The sequence below is a fragment of the Cyclopterus lumpus genome, chromosome 11 (assembly GCF_009769545.1).
Source record: "Cyclopterus lumpus isolate fCycLum1 chromosome 11, fCycLum1.pri, whole genome shotgun sequence".
Classification (NCBI taxonomy): Eukaryota; Metazoa; Chordata; class Actinopteri; order Perciformes; family Cyclopteridae; genus Cyclopterus; species Cyclopterus lumpus.
The window spans coordinates 15,379,164-15,398,822 of NC_046976.1; the positions used below are offsets into that span (position 1 = coordinate 15,379,164).

The following is a 19,659-nucleotide window of genomic DNA, read 5'->3' on the forward strand; positions in this document are numbered from 1 at the left end:
TTTTTTTTAAATTGCAGTGCATTTAAAAGTTAAGTGGAATACTGTGCAGATAGTTTGCATCCCGTGTCAATAAGTGATGTAAATTGTGCCACAAACACAAAGGTCTGGCAGATTGATTGTAGGAGGTGTTTGGTAATATCGGGCAGCTGACATTTAAACTAGAAATCGAATACTCTAAATTTACAATCATTCTCCTTCACAGTTGAGTTTCACATTTCTTTGTGTGCTTTTCCTGACTTCCGAGCAGCAAATCGATTTCTATCCATAAATTAGAATTTAAAAAAAAAAAAAAAAAAAAAAAAGGGAGGAAGAACTTATTGAGAAAAGAAAAAACACACACGTGTAACAGTTTTAATATAAATCTGTAAAAATGAGAAGTTTAATGGTAAACATGAAGATGACAGAGTGATTGTATCATTTATAAAAGCAACAACACAAAAATACATGTATCTGTTTTATGAAAAGAAACTGTACCGTAGCTACCATGTACGTGAAACAGGTTTCCTCTGGATATCAAATTATTTGTCAGTGCACTCCAAAATGTCTTCATCTGAAACTTTTCTTTTCCTGAAGACATTAGAAAAGGAGGTGATCGTAACCCTGCTTCTTTGAACTCAAACAAAGACAACAACAACAACAACAACAACAAAAACTGACAAATAATAATCACAGCCTTTTAAGAATGACACAATCTCGACATAAAATTGCACTTCAAAATACTGGTCGGGGTGAATAAATATTTGCGGTACCTTTCTATATCCATTTTGGTAATACAGTACATTAACACAGCAATAGTATATCAGAGCTGTCAAATGGGTTAATAGGGAAACTGATTTAAAACTTTGTCTATCTTCATTCCAGCTGCTTTTGCATATAGTACAGAATTTGCATAATAGCACATAAATAAATTAACACCGATGACATCAAACAAGAGGGTAAAAAAAGATTTACAAAACATACTGCATAATTAACATAGTGTCTATATATTATTCATATGATTACATAACAGCGTCATTCAGAAGCGGTGCTGAAGTGCTCTTGCCTTTTGTCCTCGGTCTCCAAACCAGTGCTGTGTTTTGACAACAGGCTCTGGTCTTTTGCACTGTCCCTTCAGACGCTCCCTCCTATCAGAGTTGTGTCTGGGAGGAAGGAGCCTTTTTTTGGCCTTGAGTGGACTGGGGGTAAACACACACCTCTGTAACGTGTACGTCCGTGACGACCTCCGGAGGCCTTGTCTCTGTCCCGGTGCTGGACGGCTGCCGGACGCCGAAGCATCCCCGACCGTTTCTGTGCAATAAAGCGTCCGATCGGCCGCTCCCGGACACGCCCCCCGATGCCTCGGGGTCCTGCGTGCCGGCCCGGCTGTTGGGCGACGGCTCTTTGAGGGTATCCTGGTGCTGCAGCAGAGGAAACCTCCCCTTCGGAGCGTCACTTAGTTTCCAGGATCTCCCGGCGGGGCCTGCCGTGGCTGCTGCGGGGCTGCTCACCAGGCTGTACAGAGGGAGGGTGGACCTGGGCTGAATCATGTGAATCCCCCCGATGGGAAGCAGGAGGCTGGGGGCCCTGTTCGGCTGCTGGGAGTGCATAGGGAGGTGACTCAGGAGGGTGTGGGCTCCGCGAGGCCGCGTGTGATGTGGGGTGGTGTGGGTCAGACCAACGTTATCCACAAACTACAACAACACAAGGGGAAGTGAAACTTTAAGGATTTGGTCAGCACACAGAAAAAAAAGAAAAGAAAGTGTTGTGAACAACAATTAACACAACTGTTAAAGTCAACAGAGCTGTAAGTTAGCACCAAGCAAATAAATGTGTTAAATTGACTTTTGGAACCGAGTGTGATTAGTTTGAAGCCGCCTCTGTGAGTGTGACATTGTATTAGCAGCTGAAGCTGACAGATGTGGGGTTCACCTCAGGTCACCGACAGAGGTGCAGACAGTTCATACATTATTTCCATTTCAAAGCTGGACTATGGGACATTCTCTCTGCATCCACTAGCCTTTGTCCTCAATTTGGATTTATTGTTCAGATCCGATTTTGTATTCATAATAGCTATCAGTTTGGATATCAAGAGTCCAGTAAGTTGATGTACAGTAGAGGCATGTACTGAATGTGGGAACAGAACACACAAGGAGGACAAGGATAAAGAGAGCTACGTTTATAAATAGTGCTTTTCTTTTTTTTTTTGGCTGTACGGGAGGAGAGTGTGTGTGTGTGTGTGTGTGTGTGCGTGTGTGTGTGTGTGTGTGCGTGAAGTGGGAGCCAGGAGTGGTAGGATCGTGACGTGATTGGCTTAACGGCGCAGAATTGCGATGTCGGTAGAAAGTGACATAATAAAGCGGGCGGTAAACAAATATATATAAGAAAGATCATAAAGAAAGTCAACTGTGGTTCTTATTTGAGCATATATTCACATATCTGTACCCATCCAATATTTAGGTATTTAAATATTGTTCCCCTTACTAGACACACCCAGTGTACAGGTGTCGCTCAGATGTAAACAGGTATGTCTTTGTGTGCAGAAAAAAAAAAAAAAACTGCAGAGAATGTGAACTAGTATCTCCTCCGGTGAGACCTAAATTAGTGTAAGGAGGAAGTGGCGAGGTTACGAGGAAAATAAAACTGTTTTTCATTTTTATTTATTTAATTCGGGGGAACCGATTCACCCACGTTGTTGTTGTCGTCGACATGTGGTTCAGATCTCTGGTGCTCGACGATCGGCCCGCGTCTCGTTTTAAATCGCCTGCTGCCCAGAGACAACATGCTGCGTCTATTTGGGAGCTCTCCTGCATTATTTTAAGGTTCGGCGCTGCAGGCTCGGTTTGAGTGATATAAAACAAGAAGAGTTGCCTTTACTTCCCTTTTCCAATAAATGTGCGACTTTTTAAAATAGCCTCATATGTACCAGCCTATCTATATTTGTTCTAGATGTTGACTCACTGGGATTTAACTGAGCTGCACAAGATTAGCTTTGTGAGCCAAAAGCTGATGTATTTAAAACTGTCGTCCAACCGAGATGGAAGTCACAGGTGAGTGAAGACTGTGGTTTGAACAAATGCCACGGCTTGACCAGCGTTAATTATACGCACGGCGAAAACAGAGCATCTGTGACGGATTCAGACTAAGACCACAACAATGGCTGGGTTAGATTATACGTAGAAAGATAATGAAAATGCTGCAGGAGGTCTTGTGTCACGTGTTGTAATGCTGAAGCGACTCACCGCTCTTGCATTAGACGATCGGTCTCCTGGGTGAAGACAAGCTTGAGACGGTGCGAAGGAGTCTGCGAGGGAGCCTGGAGGCCCAGGGGACCGGACCGTTACAGGAGAAAGACCTCGAACTGGGGAGACTGGTCTCAGTGTGGAGGTGGAGACACGACAACCGGGTGAGGAGGGGGAGGAGAGGGGAGCAGGGGACTGGTGAAGTCCGGGTGACGGGCTACGAGGTGGAGACGGCTCCCTGCGCGGATTCAGGGCGTGAGTGCTCGGAGAGCGCGAGCCTCCGGAGGACGCCGATGCTGACGCGTCGAAGCGCCTGCGGGCGAACAAGGCCCTCCTGGCGCTGGCCGAGCTCTTCGGGGTCGAACCCTCGGGGGAAAGCGGGACGGACCGGCTGGGTTCAGGCTCCATTGATTGGCCTCCTGGATGAGACTTCTCACTGTCAGAGGAGGCAGTGTGAGAGCTTTCAGCCACCGTGGCCCGGCTGTCTTCACCAGGTCGGCCATCTTGGTCTCTTGCATCGTCTGCCTCCTCATGTGGACTTTTCCCCCGATCAGAGTGCTGAGGATCTTTTTGATCATCTGGGTGAAGTGAACGTTCTTCACAGACTCCTAGGACAGAAAAAAAAAAAAGTCTCTTTTTCAACTCGTGTTTTTACGTTAACACCAACTCCATACTGTAGTTAAATTAATTTACAGTATCAGATATTGATTAGCCATCCAATGCACATAAATACAGTGGAATCCACAGTCCTACCACATTTCTTCCCTAAGAGCCTCTCCCATGTTTCCTTTCCCATGTTTCTTACATCTTGGACGCCCGAGATTTCGATATGCACAGAACCAATGTTTACGTTTCTCTTCAAACAAATGAGAAATGCAGAGGCTCAATCAAAGTGACAAAGTGTGGAAGTCAACAGAGTGCGAGCGCTGTTATTTATCAATTCAAAGACAATCGCGTGTGTCTCAGGTTACAGCAGTAGTCACCACAGTCTGACCAGCCGCCTTGATCATAACAGTTACATGACCGCTGTATGCCCATCCTGGTGCTGTGTGGGCAGGGGACTGATTTAAGTTAATAGTGGTCATTGTTTTTCAGAGCATGTTACTAGGACGACGTCAGACCCACGCGCTGTACATTATATCATAAAACTGCTCAGATATTTAATCTATTGTAGGTGGAAGGTGATGGCGGCATGACACAAAGACAAACCAACCGTGTCAAAGCACATCCTGGTTGCTTCAGTGTGCTAAAGCTGAAACATTTTCCCCCGGTGGATATTTGTTTGATGCTTCCTCAGCTCACAGAGGTGTCACACATGCTGGTCCACGTGCATAGATAAGGAGATAATAACCAGAAAGCTCACGTGGATGCTAATGGTAAGCTAAGATGGAAAAGTCAGTACAACGTCATTGACAAAGCCTCTTTGTATTATGAACAAAAGCATGCAGTTTAATGTCAGTTGGACTTGAACAGTCTTTAGCATTAAAAGAACAGTGGCACTCGTGGCTGATGTTTGCTAGTTCATAAAATATAACAGCATAGCATAACATCATCTGTGCCATCTGGGTAACAACAGATTTCTTCTCCACGGGACTCTGATCTGAAGTGTTCAATGAGGCTTCCTGTGAAACACGACAGACAGAGGCTGAGCTCGTGATGGATGCACAATGAACACAGGCGTCACTCGCGATTCCCTTACCTTTGGCTTCGAGAGAACGGTCGCTGCGTTTGCAGTTGTATGGCGGGGATTCTGTGATGCGACGGGGGCACTTTTGCGGCACACCGGTGGTATTCTTAAGGTGGAATCCACAGTCCTCACATTGGCACTTCCCTCCACCTCCACCGGGCACGAGAGCATACTTCTCGTTCGATCTGTGGGTGTGAAGAGAGCAGGAGGTCTTAGTCTCGCCCTCAGAGCTTTGCTCTGTCAGTTGTCCATTGATGCCGCTCCTCTCGGGATGATAGTCACAATCAATACGAGTGTAACTGGAGCCGACAGACTGTCTGCAGGCACTTTAGCACCTGTAAGCAGCTCTTTAGTGCCTGTATTTATCCAGTGTAAGTACACTATCTGTCTGGCCTTTTCTACACAGTTAGCTCACACTGTGGCAGCTGGGCCGGGGTCCACCCCTCCATGTACACTGAGGGTCCCTCAGCGAGGCACCCACTTTAGCTTCAACAGAGCAGCTTTCATAAGCCAAAACCAGACACCCCCTCCCACTGCCTTATAACCCCATCACAGCTCATACCACCACCATGTCCAAACAAGGGGGGAGCCTACGATGTGGCCCAAGGTCTGGGGGTTTGCTGCAGCCAGCCAATAAAAACAGGCCAGAGAGGGAGGGAAACCCTGGCCCAGACCAGCTGCTGCTCCAAATAAGCATGAAAAAACACAGAAAAATGAAAACACATTCCTACGAGAAACAATCGTTCTGATTATAAGCGGCTGTTTTTTTTTTTCTTCCTATTTTCGCTGCAGGCTTCATGGCTGGATAAACTCGGCATGTATCATTAACGGTGGCTTTTACGGTCTTGAAAAAGTGAATGAGAGAGAAACACTTTATAATCATGCCGGGACACTTTACTCTTACTTTACTCTACACTATGAAACAGCTGTATTCATAGGCTTTTCATGCAGCACCTATTCACGCCCAAGGCTGGAGTCTCAGTGCTTCGGCCTTCGCCTTTCCTAACAACAGAAAACAGCAATGTTCAACTTCCTCTCTGCCTCAGTTTGGTCTTTTCGTCCCTCAGACGGACTGAACAGACAGTGAAGGAGAAAGCGAGCAGGCGCGAGGATGACTCACTCTTTTAGGAAGGCTGTGAGGAGCGTCAACATGAGTCACAACAGGGATTTGTACACACACACACACACACACACACACATACACTCCCAAACCAAAAAGAGACACACAGATGGCACCTCCCTGCACTCGGCCGCATCGCAGCAGCGTTTATTTCTGATGGGTATCAGGAGTACTGAGCGTGTCTGGTTTAACCTCGCTGCAAATTTAATTTGAGAAGTGCGCGTGCTTCAATTAAGACAAATAAATAACAGAACCGTGTCAAAATAAATCCACACCGTACATATTTGCGTACTGCATTTAACTTTACCTCAAGATCAGTCATTGCTGTTCATGTTATTTTTTATTTTTTTTTACATGGATTAAATGACCTTCATGACCCGTTGACTATTACCATTTAAATTCAATAACATGAAAAAGAATCACACTGTACATGGCAACGCGTCCTGACAAACAACACAAAGAGCCCACTGTTTTCTATGTCTCCTGATATAGAAACACACCTCCGGGTGTGTTGCTCACAGTTCAGTTTTAACTCATTGTGAGTCGATTTCTAGTAATTTCAGCAGAAGTACGGCTGCTACGGTGACACACCTTTTAAATTTGATTATACCATTCAATATGCTGTATTAAAACCTGATTTAGAACAGCGGTTACACTGTTGGATGTGTGTTAGTGCATTACAGCCTATTGTGTTTTTATTTGATATATTCTACACAAACAATTCTGTCCGTCTGTCTTAAAACGTTTCCACTTGATTTGACTTCCTCAGATTGCGAATGACAGGGCGAATGACTACAGCATGACAAACTGGTCCTATTGGTACCCGACTACTGTTTTAGGACCAACTGAGTTCCCTTTGGTGATCTCTCATCACAGCCCAGTGTTTGTCTGTTTTTCTGCCTAATCCCATTCAGTATGGCAGGCTCCCCCCCTGATGCCATGTGTGTACATGTATATACTGTGTATATGCTCTACTCATTCCATTGGCGTCAGTGGAAGATGATGAAACGTGCTGCTGCTCCATGTGATTGGCTGGTTGATGGTTGGTGTAAATGAATCTCTACAGGCGCAAAAGGAACGAGGTAGTTTCCTGGCTACAGCCCGTCGACAGACAGCCAACCCTTGGCCTCTCCAACGTGGTGGACAACAGACACCGGTTTCCACAACATTCCACAATATACGACGCAAGCAGGAATAAGGGGGAGGTAACACTGTAAATACAGACATTATGTCACGGGGAAACTGGATTTTATTAGCTAATGTTCTTTTACTGAAATGCTGAGCCGTCATAAGTTCATACTCACCCTCTCTCAGGGATCCAAACTTCGGGAGGTTGTTTATTTATGGAGCATGACTGTACTTCCTCCTCCACGCTCTTCTTCTCATCCTCCCTCTCTTCTTTTCTGTCTGACCTGTTTTCATCTGCTGACAGCGGTGCCTTCCTCGTTCCCTCGTGGTCTCTGCAGTACGACCGGCTGTAAACCTGCACCCGAAAGAGACATGGGCAAATTCACCAACTCTGCTCCAGCATGCCCAGGGAGAAAAAAATTGGGAAGTCTCATTGAACGTTGTGTTTAATAGCATTTGTTAAAGCACATATATGTTTCCATCATTGTTAAGAATTATATATATATATATATATATAAAAATATATATGCTTGTTATAATCTTGCTTGTTATAATCTTGCCACACGATCGTGCACCTTCTATGCACCTGAAGAAAAAGCCAAGAGGCTTTCTGTGCTGACCGATGAAGTAAACCATGCCAGGGATGCCCCCTGGATCCTGAATTTAGGCTCCACAGTTTTTGTCACCAACCATCTAAAAGTGGTAACTTGGTTTCAAATGTGTTTAACATCTTTTATTGCATGTCAACTAACCTCTCTTCCGTGTGCCTCTATTTTGTGGATCAGGCAAATAAATGTGAAATTCCCAGATGTTCTCAAGTGGTTTTTTTTTTTTTTTTTTACACACAGTGCTATTTAAATACAGATTTACAATTGTAATTATTTAGTAATTACCTCAGAGGAGCACGGCCTTTTGTTGTCCTCTTGCTCCATTGACTCGGTTGTCCTGACTGACATGGGGGATACAGTGTAGATGGAGGGACTGAGCCTCTGCTTGCAGTGCAGCAGAGAGAGAGCCGTCTTGCTTGAGAGGCCAGGTGGGTTGGGGTCATAGCTGCTGGTGGACCACGATGAATACACTGAGGGCTTCTGTTCATCCAGAGTCGATGGGTTTGGTTTAATGTAGTTCAAATAGCACCAGCTATTACAGGTGTTGGACAGCAGACTGGGGTATGATGGGCCAACATGTGCAATGGGAGAACAAACACTGGGTAGACATGTCTGATTTTCTTTTTTGAGTTCCTGATTGCATGTGTCCACTGATGCCTCGTCGACACATCCCAACTCCCCTTCCTCTTCTTCCTTTACTCGTTTCTGCTGCTGCTGTGACCCAGGGAGGAGCTCTATACTGTTTGAAGGGGAAAGCATACGCTTGTTGCCTCCTGAGCCTGATATCTTCAGGCCATCGTCAGACCGCAATTGAGGGTCTGGACTTTTGTTTCTGTATTCAGCTGTTGGGATGCCCATATTGTGTGATACAGCATCAACCGCCTCCTGTGGCCTGGGGGAGGTGGACTGAGAAAATGTAGTGTATATGGCACATGCTAGGGTGAGTGTGTCTGTTTGGAGACGCACCGCTACCGCTGGAGACGGGACTGGCCTCATGAGTTCCAGACTGGAAGTGATGTGAGGCACAGAGTGCTGGATGCGAGAGGGATTTACTCGAACCTCAGAATAATCATCGTGGAGCAAAGGAATCTCTAGCTTCAGCCCTGTAGACATGGGGAGATAGTGAGCTCTGGCTGCCCCCGATGGTCCATGTGTTGGATAGGGTTGCGTTGCTTGAGGAGGCGGCTGCTCTGTTTGGATGTGTGAGGCCTCTTTTTTTACATGATCTATACATGTGAGTTCTGAGCTGCCCGTCAACTGAATATTTTGACTGAGTTTCCACTGAGAGAAGCGCTCTTTGCCTTGTAATCTTACTGGATTACGCAAGACCGTGTCACCTGATAAAGGGGAGGTAGGAGACCTGCTGCAGTACACAGAAGTCGGGCTCGCTTTCGAAGATGGGGTGGAGCTGACATGTTCGGGACTACGTCTCGGTATGGCACACTGCTGCTGCTCCTCCTCATCTGGATCTCTAATAGCAGTGTGTCTCATAAGGAGACACTTTCTTCTTTCTCTCCAGCCAACTGCAGAGTGCTCAGGCGACAGACAACTGTAGTCGAAAGACTTACTGCGGGTCTCAGCCATGAGGACACTCTGTTGTGGGTCATGAGGCGCCTGCTCAGATGCTGAGCGCCTCATCTCTCGGTGCTGATGCACCCCAGGCACCGCCAACATGTGAGGAGCTCTTGATCTCCTCAGTGGTGTTGAACCTGCGATCTCCATGTCTGGTCTATTTGTCTCTTCAAAGGATGTGGAACGACTCGATGCATACGATGCACTACTGTCCTGACTAGGGCTGCGAGGGAGGGATATAGATTCAAAACTGGATTCCCCGGAGGATTGGGCAGCCTCGGCTAGACGTAAGCGCTTCTTCTTTGGGGGAAGCTTTTCAATGGGGAGCTGGGCCAGAGAGGGGCTTCTCTGTGGCCACTGAAACTCATCAGGTTTCTCTGAATGCGTTACTGTGGATGTTGGCTCTAATGAGGTTGATGCCCTTGTGTTTGAATCCTCTGTAACCAGTATTTCTGGGACCTGCACGCTGTGTTGCAGGACCAGCTTCCGAGTTGTTAGTTCTGTCGAACACTGGGGTTGTTTCCGAGGCACCAGTTGATATTCTTCATGAGGTGGAGAGTTTTTTGTTGCCATGGCGCCTTGACTATCATTGCAAAAAGATTCCTGTTTTTCAAACGAACGAGTATGTTGAATTACTGAACAGGTTTGTAGTGCAGGTCTCCGGGGACCCTCGTAAGCTACATTGCTTTCATCTTTACACTGTCCTGACAAGAGGGCCGGAGAAGGTAATGAAGGAGAAGAGGGATCATCAAACTCAAAACTCTCTTCTTTCCGTCTCTTGCGCATTGCTGAAGCCCCTGCTCTGACTGCGTGGTTAATCAGCTGCGAGCACCCCGTTTGACTAATTACCACCTCATTTTTAGGATGATGTACTAAGCACAGGCTTTTCTTGTGTTTCTTATAACCCTCCCAATCCTTGCATCCCGTGCCACAGGCCTCGCACTCATACGGCTGCGGTTGGCTTTGCTTGTGGTCAGGCACAGTGGTAACGACGTCTGTGTAAAGTGAACGAGAACCCTCTTGTTCTTCTTTTGTAAGTTCGGCACCAAGTGGGATTTCGATAGCTGGCTGCCGCTTTAGCATCCGGTAACGACGGGATGCCTGTGTTTCAGAGGGCTGCCGTTCATCGAAGGACTGAGTTAAGCGGAACTTACTGAGGCCACCACTGGAGGCGTCAAATGAACTTGCTGCAGATGGCATTGAGTGACTTCTCACCAAAGGGGCAGTGGATGTTTGGCCAGCTGGCCGCTCCACATTTTGGGACGGATGATGAAATTTTTCACATGGAACTCCCATGGTGATGGAGCCACTGTTTTTATAGCCCAGATCTCCAGCTTTAGGGCTGTGAATGAATGTGTCTTTCACAGATGAACTCTTTTGGGACTCTGAACTATTCTTCCTGGAGAGTGAGAATCTCCTCGGCTTTACGCTGTCAATTTTACTGGTGTCAACCACTGCCTCGTTGATAGTGATGAGTTTGGTGATGTGATCAATGACCTGCTTCTTGGGGACTGTGAATGCGATGCTTTTGTCCTCCTGACCAGAGGGCTGCTGGTTATGTTGCCGGGACATCCTCTGTAGGTGTCCGAGACGCCCGTATTTGCCGAGGATGATCTCTGCATAGCTTTTGGCACTTGTGTTCGGCGGGCTGTCCTGTGATTGCTCAGTACTTTCAGAGCGAGAGAAATAGCCTGATTCTGTACTACCTTTACTCCCTAAAATTAGAGATGATGTCTTTTCATCAGATGAGTCTCGAGGACCATGTTTTCCTCGACTGAGACGCAAGGCCAGTCTCTTTTTCACTGCATTTGAGTCATCGTTTCCTCCGGTGCAATCTTTGACCCCGTCTGTGTCTGGACTCGTGATTGAGGCTACACTGCTTTGCCTGTCTGCGAGGGAAGAGGATGATACCAGCTGTCTGGTTTCATCTTCTGACTCAGTGACTTGCTCTTCTAAAGTTCTCAGCTCCCCAAGTGCTAGACCTGCCTTCACCCTGTGGGTGTGCGATTTGCGGTGCTTGTACAAGTTACTCTTGGTCTTAAAAGAGAAGCCACACGGGGCGCAGGGATATGGTCTTTCCCCTGTGTGGGAGCGAATATGTTTCTGTAGGACACTCGGCTTTGCACATGCACGGCCGCAGTAAGTGCAGACGTATTTGCCTGGTCTCTGAGGTTTGCGCTCACGTTTTTGTTTTGTGGTGCCTTCCTGGGTTTCTGGTTTAGACTGGGCGGGGCCACCTGCTGAGGTGGTTGAGCTTGGTGACAAACTAGAAACCGTGGTTGCTTTTGTTGCCTCATGATTGTGTTCAACCGCCGCATCCGAGTCAATGCTCGGTCGCTGGTGCCTGAGACGTTTACGTTCAGGATGCTGTCTTCTGGACTGTTTGGGCTGCTGCAGTGTGCCATGGGGCTTTGGGGAGCCAGTTTGCTTTTGCTGCCGGGGTTGGGAGGGAGACTTGGGCTGCGGTCCTCGGTGAGGAGACTCTGGTTGACAATGCTCTTGACCTCCGGACTGCTCCCCAGTCGTCAAGCGACTATGCAAGGCCTCCATAAAATGGAAGGACAGCCTCAGGTAGACACGTGGGATGCGTCTGCCTGTGACAGACTTCAATCCAAATCATTAACTGGAGAATGGGTTGAAGATGAGTGAATTCTATCGAATTGTATCCACTTTAGTTTACTTCATAGTTTCCACTTGTTTTGCGTAGACTGTATGGCTTGACAGCAGAATGGTGCCATCAAATGTAGAACGGCGGCATCAAAGAATGCAGCCGCGATGTGTCGTGTGCTGTGGAGGAAGTCCTCTGCCATGCAAACTTAAAGTGTCCCATCGTGATGCACTCGGCCAGTCTTGCTGCCGCACAGTCGGATGCTCAGTTAACTCAGTGGAATGTATGACTCTTCCCTCTTCTCAACATGAAGATCTGTGAAGACAAACAACTCATTATATAAAAACCGTGCATACAATTCAACTTCGAAACACAGACAACCCTCTGACCCCTTCGCTTGCCAAATATAGATAATTATGTTTTATGTTACATAATCACTATATGTGTCATAACATTCAGCTCTCACTTTTCCGCGACTGTTGAATACTGTTAAATTAGAATGGATTATGTAACAATTTCGTATAAAAATATATCAGGAGGTAGCAGATGAAAACGACGATTCCAAGAGAGACAGGAATATTTCGATACAGCATAATCTGAGATGCATTACTTATTTCAAGAACATAGACCACAATAAAAGTCAATCCTGCAAGAGAAAAACGACACCCAATGAAGAATATTATTATTATTATGTTGATGCTTTGGCAAGATTGATTTTTTTCTGAATCTTTCAAGCCAATAAAACCATATAAATGTAATTGTAATACAAATCCTCCTGGTTGACAAAGGAGTTACTCATATTATAATTTCATCAAAGCACCTTTTTTTGTTGTTTTAATGGAATTGCCTTTTCTTTGCATAATTATTTACACTGCGATGAACGAAGGAACTGTGGCAAGTGAACCTGGCACAGTGTCTCAGCATGCTCGAAGTAATACTGCAGGGTTGACATGTTGGTTGCGTCGTCCAGCTTCAAACCACGCTTTAGGCAAAATGATGATCATCAGAGAGCACTACCGTACTGTACTACCACATTAGAGGAGGTGGATGTCTGCTTCATCACCTAATAGTGTCTGGATCATTATATCTTTGATTGGTAATACTTAAAAACGCCCAGCCAAATGAAGGTAAGGGGTGTCTGTTATCTGTGAGTGCATACACAAGGTGGCATCAGTGGAGATACTGAAGAGAACTCCCAATGTTATTTTGTGCCAGCATACAGAAACAGTAAACATGGCATCCCACGCACTGACCAGCTGGTTTCTACACCCACGTGCTGGTGGAAGACGGCAAAGCTCCTGGATTATATCCAAATTACTGATGACAGGTGGATAACCGTCTTTGGTTTAACTTGTGGGAAGAGTATATGTGCCAGCATTGGATGAATATTAAACCAATATCCCGTTTTATCCATCGTAACATCTCCTGCAGTGACACTATGAGTGTTGAATGTATGTCAGACAGGTAACATCATCGGGACCGTGAGACGCTCAGAGCCTCCGCACACTAGAGTGAAAAGCATTTCAGGACAACTTGCAGGACAAAAAGGGCAACTAAAACCAAGTGACACCTTTTAAATCATGCAATGCATCTGCTCATTTACACTCGCATGTGTCACACTTTTTCCGGATTTAACTAAAATTAATTTGCACCTCTTATGGTGCAAATTAACCTAGCAAACAGGTTTTTTTTCCTTCAACCCTTCTCTCCACAAGGATCCTGTTTTCCTCCTGTCCTTGGCTCTCAGCCTCAATAATTCTCTCTAGGTGAACTGTAGGAAGGCTCTCCTAATCTGGGTGACATGTCATCAGTGTTAATTAAAAGCACACACATTTACTAGAAGAATACCAACGTCCATCTAAAACTAAAATCCATCAAATACCAATACATCTCCTTTTAAAAAGGGAACCCCACTGATTCTACACAGTTTGTTTACAGGAAGTAAACTACTACATACAAGTTGTATTAGGCATTTTTGAAAGAGTTGTTCAAAATCTGATACCTTGCCTCAAGTGACATCACATGAGTCAGCGTTGGTTGAAGGCTGAGACTACAAGTTTGAAAAACTCGAGGCTACATTAGCCAAGTTAAGCACAACATAATTAACTCTTTGCCCTCCCGGGCAGCAATAAAGTTGCATTGTGGGTAAGGGCAAGGTTTTTGCAAGAAAGCATGGAATAAAAGATGACCTTTTTTTTTTTTAAACTGTCCATCAAGAGTCCGACAATGTTATAGGAGTGCAAAGCTAAATGGGTGGAGTGCTCTTATTTATTTTTTTAATAACAATAGCCATTTTCTCACTGGCTTAGTTCCTGTGAGACACACCAGTGCGCCATTGTGAACAATACTATATTCATGGGCCGCCACTCCTTAATGTAATGCAGTCATCATTAATATTACTAATTACACCTTCTTTTGCCAATGTCTTACATGAACCTGTCAAAAATTGACTGTTCTCATAAAAGCATTAGGCGGTTATATGAGCAATGTTTACAATATAAATATGTATTGCATTTGTGTGCGCTACTTTATATAATGACACAATATAAAATAAATATATTTCCTGCATACAATCTGCAGAGTTAGCTTCAAATCCGCAGGCACTGAAACACCTCAAGTTGAGTATTTATTAAAAAAAAAAAGAAAACTGATATGTTGCATCCATTCACACACACCACACAAAAAAGAGAATATTGTATAAATGGCTTTTTTAAAATCTTGTCAATTTCCTCCTCTCACACTAATGGGCACCCAGCGGTGGTTCCTATGGTAACGGCCCTAAACCATGTGGTAGCAGATGGAAGGAGAGCTGGAGGGCTAAATTTATCTTCCAGCATCCTCACCGACTACAGAGAGCGAGAGAGCGAGAGAGCGAGGCAGGCGAAGGGGCCTCTCTCCTCGAAGCTACGGCTTTTTGGAGAAAATAAATCAATACTTTGGGAGTCTTGAATCCGTAGTACACTGATACTCCTCCATTCTTTCAGGAGGAACCAGAGAGGAAAAGGCATCCATGGGGATGACAAAGAACACTGGACCAGTTGCCATGAAAAACTAAGCCATATCGTTCTCAACAATTCCATCAAATAAACCATTTTAAAACCTTCTTTTGTTTTTTTTCCTATTAAATAAATATGTAAATTGGTTTGAATATTAGCTAACGGGCCAAAACAATGAGATGATTCAAATCATTCAGGTGTTGAGGCAAAAAGTAGGAATTTCATTCACAATTTCCTGTTGAAACAGTGAAAACAGTGAAAACTCGTTCCACCGTCAACCGAAATCTTCATCCCGCGGACTCATCTGAACGAAGCAACACATGCCCTCATCTGCTGGTGCACCACAATGTCAGAGGAGTATTGGCAACGCCGTCGAGTCAAAAAGCGCAGCTTCATCAGCAGCTTGATAGCGGCGCTCTGCGGGGACAGAGGAGAGCCCACGGGGAGTCAGTGCATTCACAACCATTCATTCCTCCGTGTGTGTGTGTGTGTGTGTGTGTGTGTGTGTGTGTGTGCGCGCGCACATGCACGCTTGCACCTTGGGAGTGCTCCCCGGTCCACAGGGGGAAGTGCCAAGCAAGGGAGGTTGGATGCACAACACAGGGAGCTCATTCACTGCCGGTCTGAGCTTTAATACATACACAGTCCACCCATCACTCACTATACACACTCTCCCTCTCCTTGATTCTCACACACACACACACACACACACACACACGGCAGAAGCTGCACGGTCTGCATGGGTTTAAGACAGCAACAACAAAATATTCATTTAAAATGTCTTCCTTTGCTCAGATGATTCCACGAGCGGGTCTCGTTTTGGGGTTCTCAGCACCACACTGGCTCATTGATGTAGCAGCCTTTGGCCAATAACAAAGAACCTGAATGGAGAAAATCCCCCAGCCCTCAAATCATGTCACTCACATCACCTCACAACACATCAAAATCACTGCAGATGACAGAGAGGATATCAATGGGTTTTCTTTCTTTCTTATTTTTACCTGGTAGCAGGTGGTGTTGTCCTCCGGATTGTGAATGACTGGAAACGGGGAGAGCAGAGGGAGCCAGAGGGAGGTGAAGTGAAGGAGAGAGAGAGAGAGAGAGAAAGGATGAATGAGAGTGACGGAGAAGAGAGAGGGGTAATCGCGTCTCCGCTCTACGTGCACTGGGCTGACAAACAGGTAGCGGAGTATATTATGCGTATGAATGAGGAGGAGGGGACACTCTCTCCATATCTATCTCCACCTCCTTCATACACCCCCCCCTTTTAGCATTTCTCTTTCAGGTCAAAGTGAAGTAGCAGCTCCTTATTTGGAAGTTGACGTAAGCTTGTGTTTCTTTTGGCAGCGGTCTCGAGCTGCACAGCTGGCAAAGCGGTGAGAGGTAGAGGGGCCGGGTGAGTGGTTGGTGTTTTAATTTGATCGGAAAAAGGGGGTTACTTCATTTTTTTTTTTTTTTTTTTTAAACACAGTTTCCCCATTCAGGTCTCTCTTTCCAGCATAGGCGGAGAGCTATTGCTGCTGCATTCTGAGAAAACCCTGGAAAATTTGAAAACATTTAAGGACCCGCATGAATTTTATTTTATTTTTTTACAAAAAGGGCACAGGGATCCAGTTTTTTAAAGAGCAGCTCTGGAGAAAGTCCACACACACACACACACACACACACACCACAGCTCAGCATCCATGCTCCTGCCACAGCTGAAACGAATCCAGGCAGCTCTGACATCACTCTCTGCCCATGGGTCTCCCCCCATCCCCCCCCCTCCACCCCTCCGCCAACTGACTTCTTTTTTTTTTTCAGCAGGCTAAAAGCTTGCAGACATGTGGAGCATTGAGGGAATACCAGCCGGTGGGATGAAGGCAGGCGGTCAGGAAAAGGAGAAGCTGGGAGGGGAATGGAAGCGAGCCCAGGGCAACAGAGAGTCCTTGTGAGTAGGGCTCCAAATTTGTGGAAATGGTATCCGAAGATCTGTGGTAGTGACATTTCTGGATTAAGGCTGCTGATAGACAATTTGATTTCATTATTATATAAACTGCTACCTGACCCTAAAAAGCCACCTCTAAAGCCGCTCTTTTAAATACTGCCAACATCAGATTGGATATCAATTCAATCTACTGTAAGATTCTACCTGTATTTCTCAAAAATAAACCTGGTTTTACACACAACAAAGACAATCTGGCAACCGACTGGGGGATAAGGGCTGGTGTGTGTGCTGCAGGGCTGATGAAGGAAGGTGGAAACAGCCGAGCGGGTGGGCGGGGAAGGTCAGGTGATGGGACTGAGGGCTTCTGGTGGACTGGTAGACAAAACGTCAATGAAAGAACCTGGGGGAAGAGATGTGGGTGGACAATTCTTATTTATTTGTTATTTTATTTGTTTATTTTTCAGGAACAATGCACACCAATCAACAGTCAAAATTGTACGTGAGCCAGAGAGGCCAATTTTCATCAGCTGTCCCCGGTCAGATTTAGCCTAAATTAGTTCCACCGACTGTTTAATGCCAATGAACCAGCTCCTAATATGTACATATCAGTAGTGGATGGAAACGCACATTCACATGCATTTTCTTTTGCCAATTTTCTGGAATGTCATACTCGCTTCTTTTCGCAATCACAGCAAGTAACATTGAACAAAAAGACAATGTGGGGGGTTTTCAGACTCATCAGCAGGTTTATAATTGAAGAAATTACCGCAGAAATTACTCCATTGTCAACCACAGCTGCACTCCCCGTGTGTTAGTCGTGTACAATAGTTTTCCCATAAAATCCTAGTATTGTATTGTCAAATTATAATTTTTTTTGGCAACACCTGCACCACATTGGATTGGTCCTGGGTTACCGAAACCATCCGATACCAGTGAGTATTTCATAGGCTGCATGTGTCACTGTGTGGAAGGGGCTGGGATCATTATTTTACCTGCAAGGCAACATCCAGCTCGACTCAATCATTGCTTTCCTAACATTGCAAAACAAAGAGTAACGAATAAATATACAGAAATAAATGTACTGAATTGTTATTTATTAAAATCATGACATCCAATACCAAAAACGTCCCGTTGTAGCCAATACCGGATCCAGCTATTTGAGTGAGTACCTAACCGATATCCGATATTAATATCGGTGCATCTCTAGTTATTAAACAGTTTTACGCTGAAAATCACTGTTCACGGTTACATTTTCAGTTAACTGCACGTCTGCCTACGTATCATTAGTAATATATCCGTGAACACGCATGTAATTACTTGCACATGGCAAAAATAGAGGATATTGCCGTTATTTAAAGTTTCTTTTTTTTCTTCTTTTTTTTTACAAATAACATCCTAAATACTTTGCAATTTACGAGAAATGACTGTTTATAGGCGGCACACACCTGCTGAAAATAAAAAAGGTGTTTTTTTTGCTTTCAACATATTTTGGTATGGTGTCAAATTATTTGAGCACGACACGAAGACTAATATTGGCTCAGTAAATCGGTCTTACTCCACTTGTCTGTTCTGGAGGTGACAGAGCTGCCAGTGTTGAGCCCTTTCACAGCGGAGGCTTGCCACGCTGCAGCTGGGGCTTGTCTGGATGGCCTTGTCACAGTGTGAACATCATGCTACCGAACACATTTCCTCAACAGGAATATTTCCTTTTGTTTGGGAATGTAGGACAAGGAAGGGAGGGAAACAAAAAGATACGGTCTCACAATACTGTCCTCTTTTTTTGCCGAACAGAACACACGGGTGAACTCATTTTATACCTCGAGCGGCACAATACATTAACATTTAGCACTGGCTGCATAGAAATGAGGCTATTTTTAAAAAGATGCAGATGTGGAGGATAAACCTTACCTAATTTATGTTTAGCCGCCATTTTCATTTGCAGAATAAGCGTCCATCCTGTTTTCTAGCGCCGACATACACCAGCGGCGGGGGAAGAAAGGGTCTTTCAAGGGGAAAAGAGCACACACACACTTATGCTTCGCTCAAATCGGAAAAAGGTTGCGTACAACTGCCAAATTGCGACATGACAAAAGCATGTGCGTATGCAAGAATCGCCATTTATGGATGGTCACGCTGAAAGCTTGTCGAGGCCTCTAACCCCTCGACACGAGGCTTTTAAAGTAAAAACTTTTTTTAAATTGTTGTATCGCCCGTGTCATCAATGGCATCATCTTTCAAAAGGGATCTACATTGCAACCGACTGCAGCAGGATGAGGTAACCTTCAGCATAGAAGAACGCAGGATTCAAGTAAAAGAATGGGGGGGGGGGAGGGGGAGAACTAAATACATGCTCATGTGCTATTTGTTTTACTACTCATACATGGCTGCTATATGCTCAAGAAGGGCATCAAGGCGATCACACGGTTGAAAAAACAGTTAAAAGTAAATAACTGGGCTGACTTCACCCGAGCGGCTCGAAAGCCTGTGTTGCAAACAGGGATTTTCTATATCTGACACCCCAAAATCAGGACAGTTTTAAAAGTGTGCCAAATTAGCTATTTGCAGTTCCTGTATGCAATTTCAAAACCAGAGACAATAACTAACTTCCTGGAACATCTGCATGCACCTCGAGTCCGAACACCCAACACAACCAAAAGCAGTAAAGCTGCAGGCCATGAAACCAAAACAATGTGCAAGGATATACTTTAGTAACTGCACGTCCGGGTAATAATTTGTTCACACGACAACTTTCACATTACTTGTAGTCTTTTGTTCCCCCATTGTTAACATAAAAA

At 45.1% G+C, this 19,659-nt stretch overlaps 1 protein-coding gene across 2 annotated transcripts in view; it reads right to left on the bottom strand.

Moving 5' to 3' along the window:
* Nucleotides 1–337: 337 nt before the first annotated feature.
* hivep3a (HIVEP zinc finger 3a) overlaps nt 338–19,659 on the bottom strand; it is a 32,141-nt gene continuing 12,819 nt past the window's right edge. Inside the window, exons 1-6 of one of the 2 annotated variants that reach the window (XM_034546116.1) lie at nt 15,939–16,145; nt 8,047–12,256; nt 7,330–7,508; nt 4,918–5,090; nt 3,219–3,826; nt 340–1,670 (exon numbers count right to left, since the gene is read on the bottom strand). In XM_034546116.1, coding sequence (XP_034402007.1) covers nt 1,128–1,670; nt 3,219–3,826; nt 4,918–5,090; nt 7,330–7,508; nt 8,047–11,883 — 5,340 coding nt within the window. In that variant the 5' untranslated portion in view covers nt 11,884–12,256; nt 15,939–16,145 and the 3' untranslated portion in view covers nt 340–1,127. Of the gene's footprint in view, nt 1,671–3,218; nt 3,827–4,917; nt 5,091–7,329; nt 7,509–8,046; nt 12,257–15,938; nt 16,146–19,659 lie in introns of those variants that run through there. The other variant, XM_034546115.1, reaches the window with a different exon arrangement.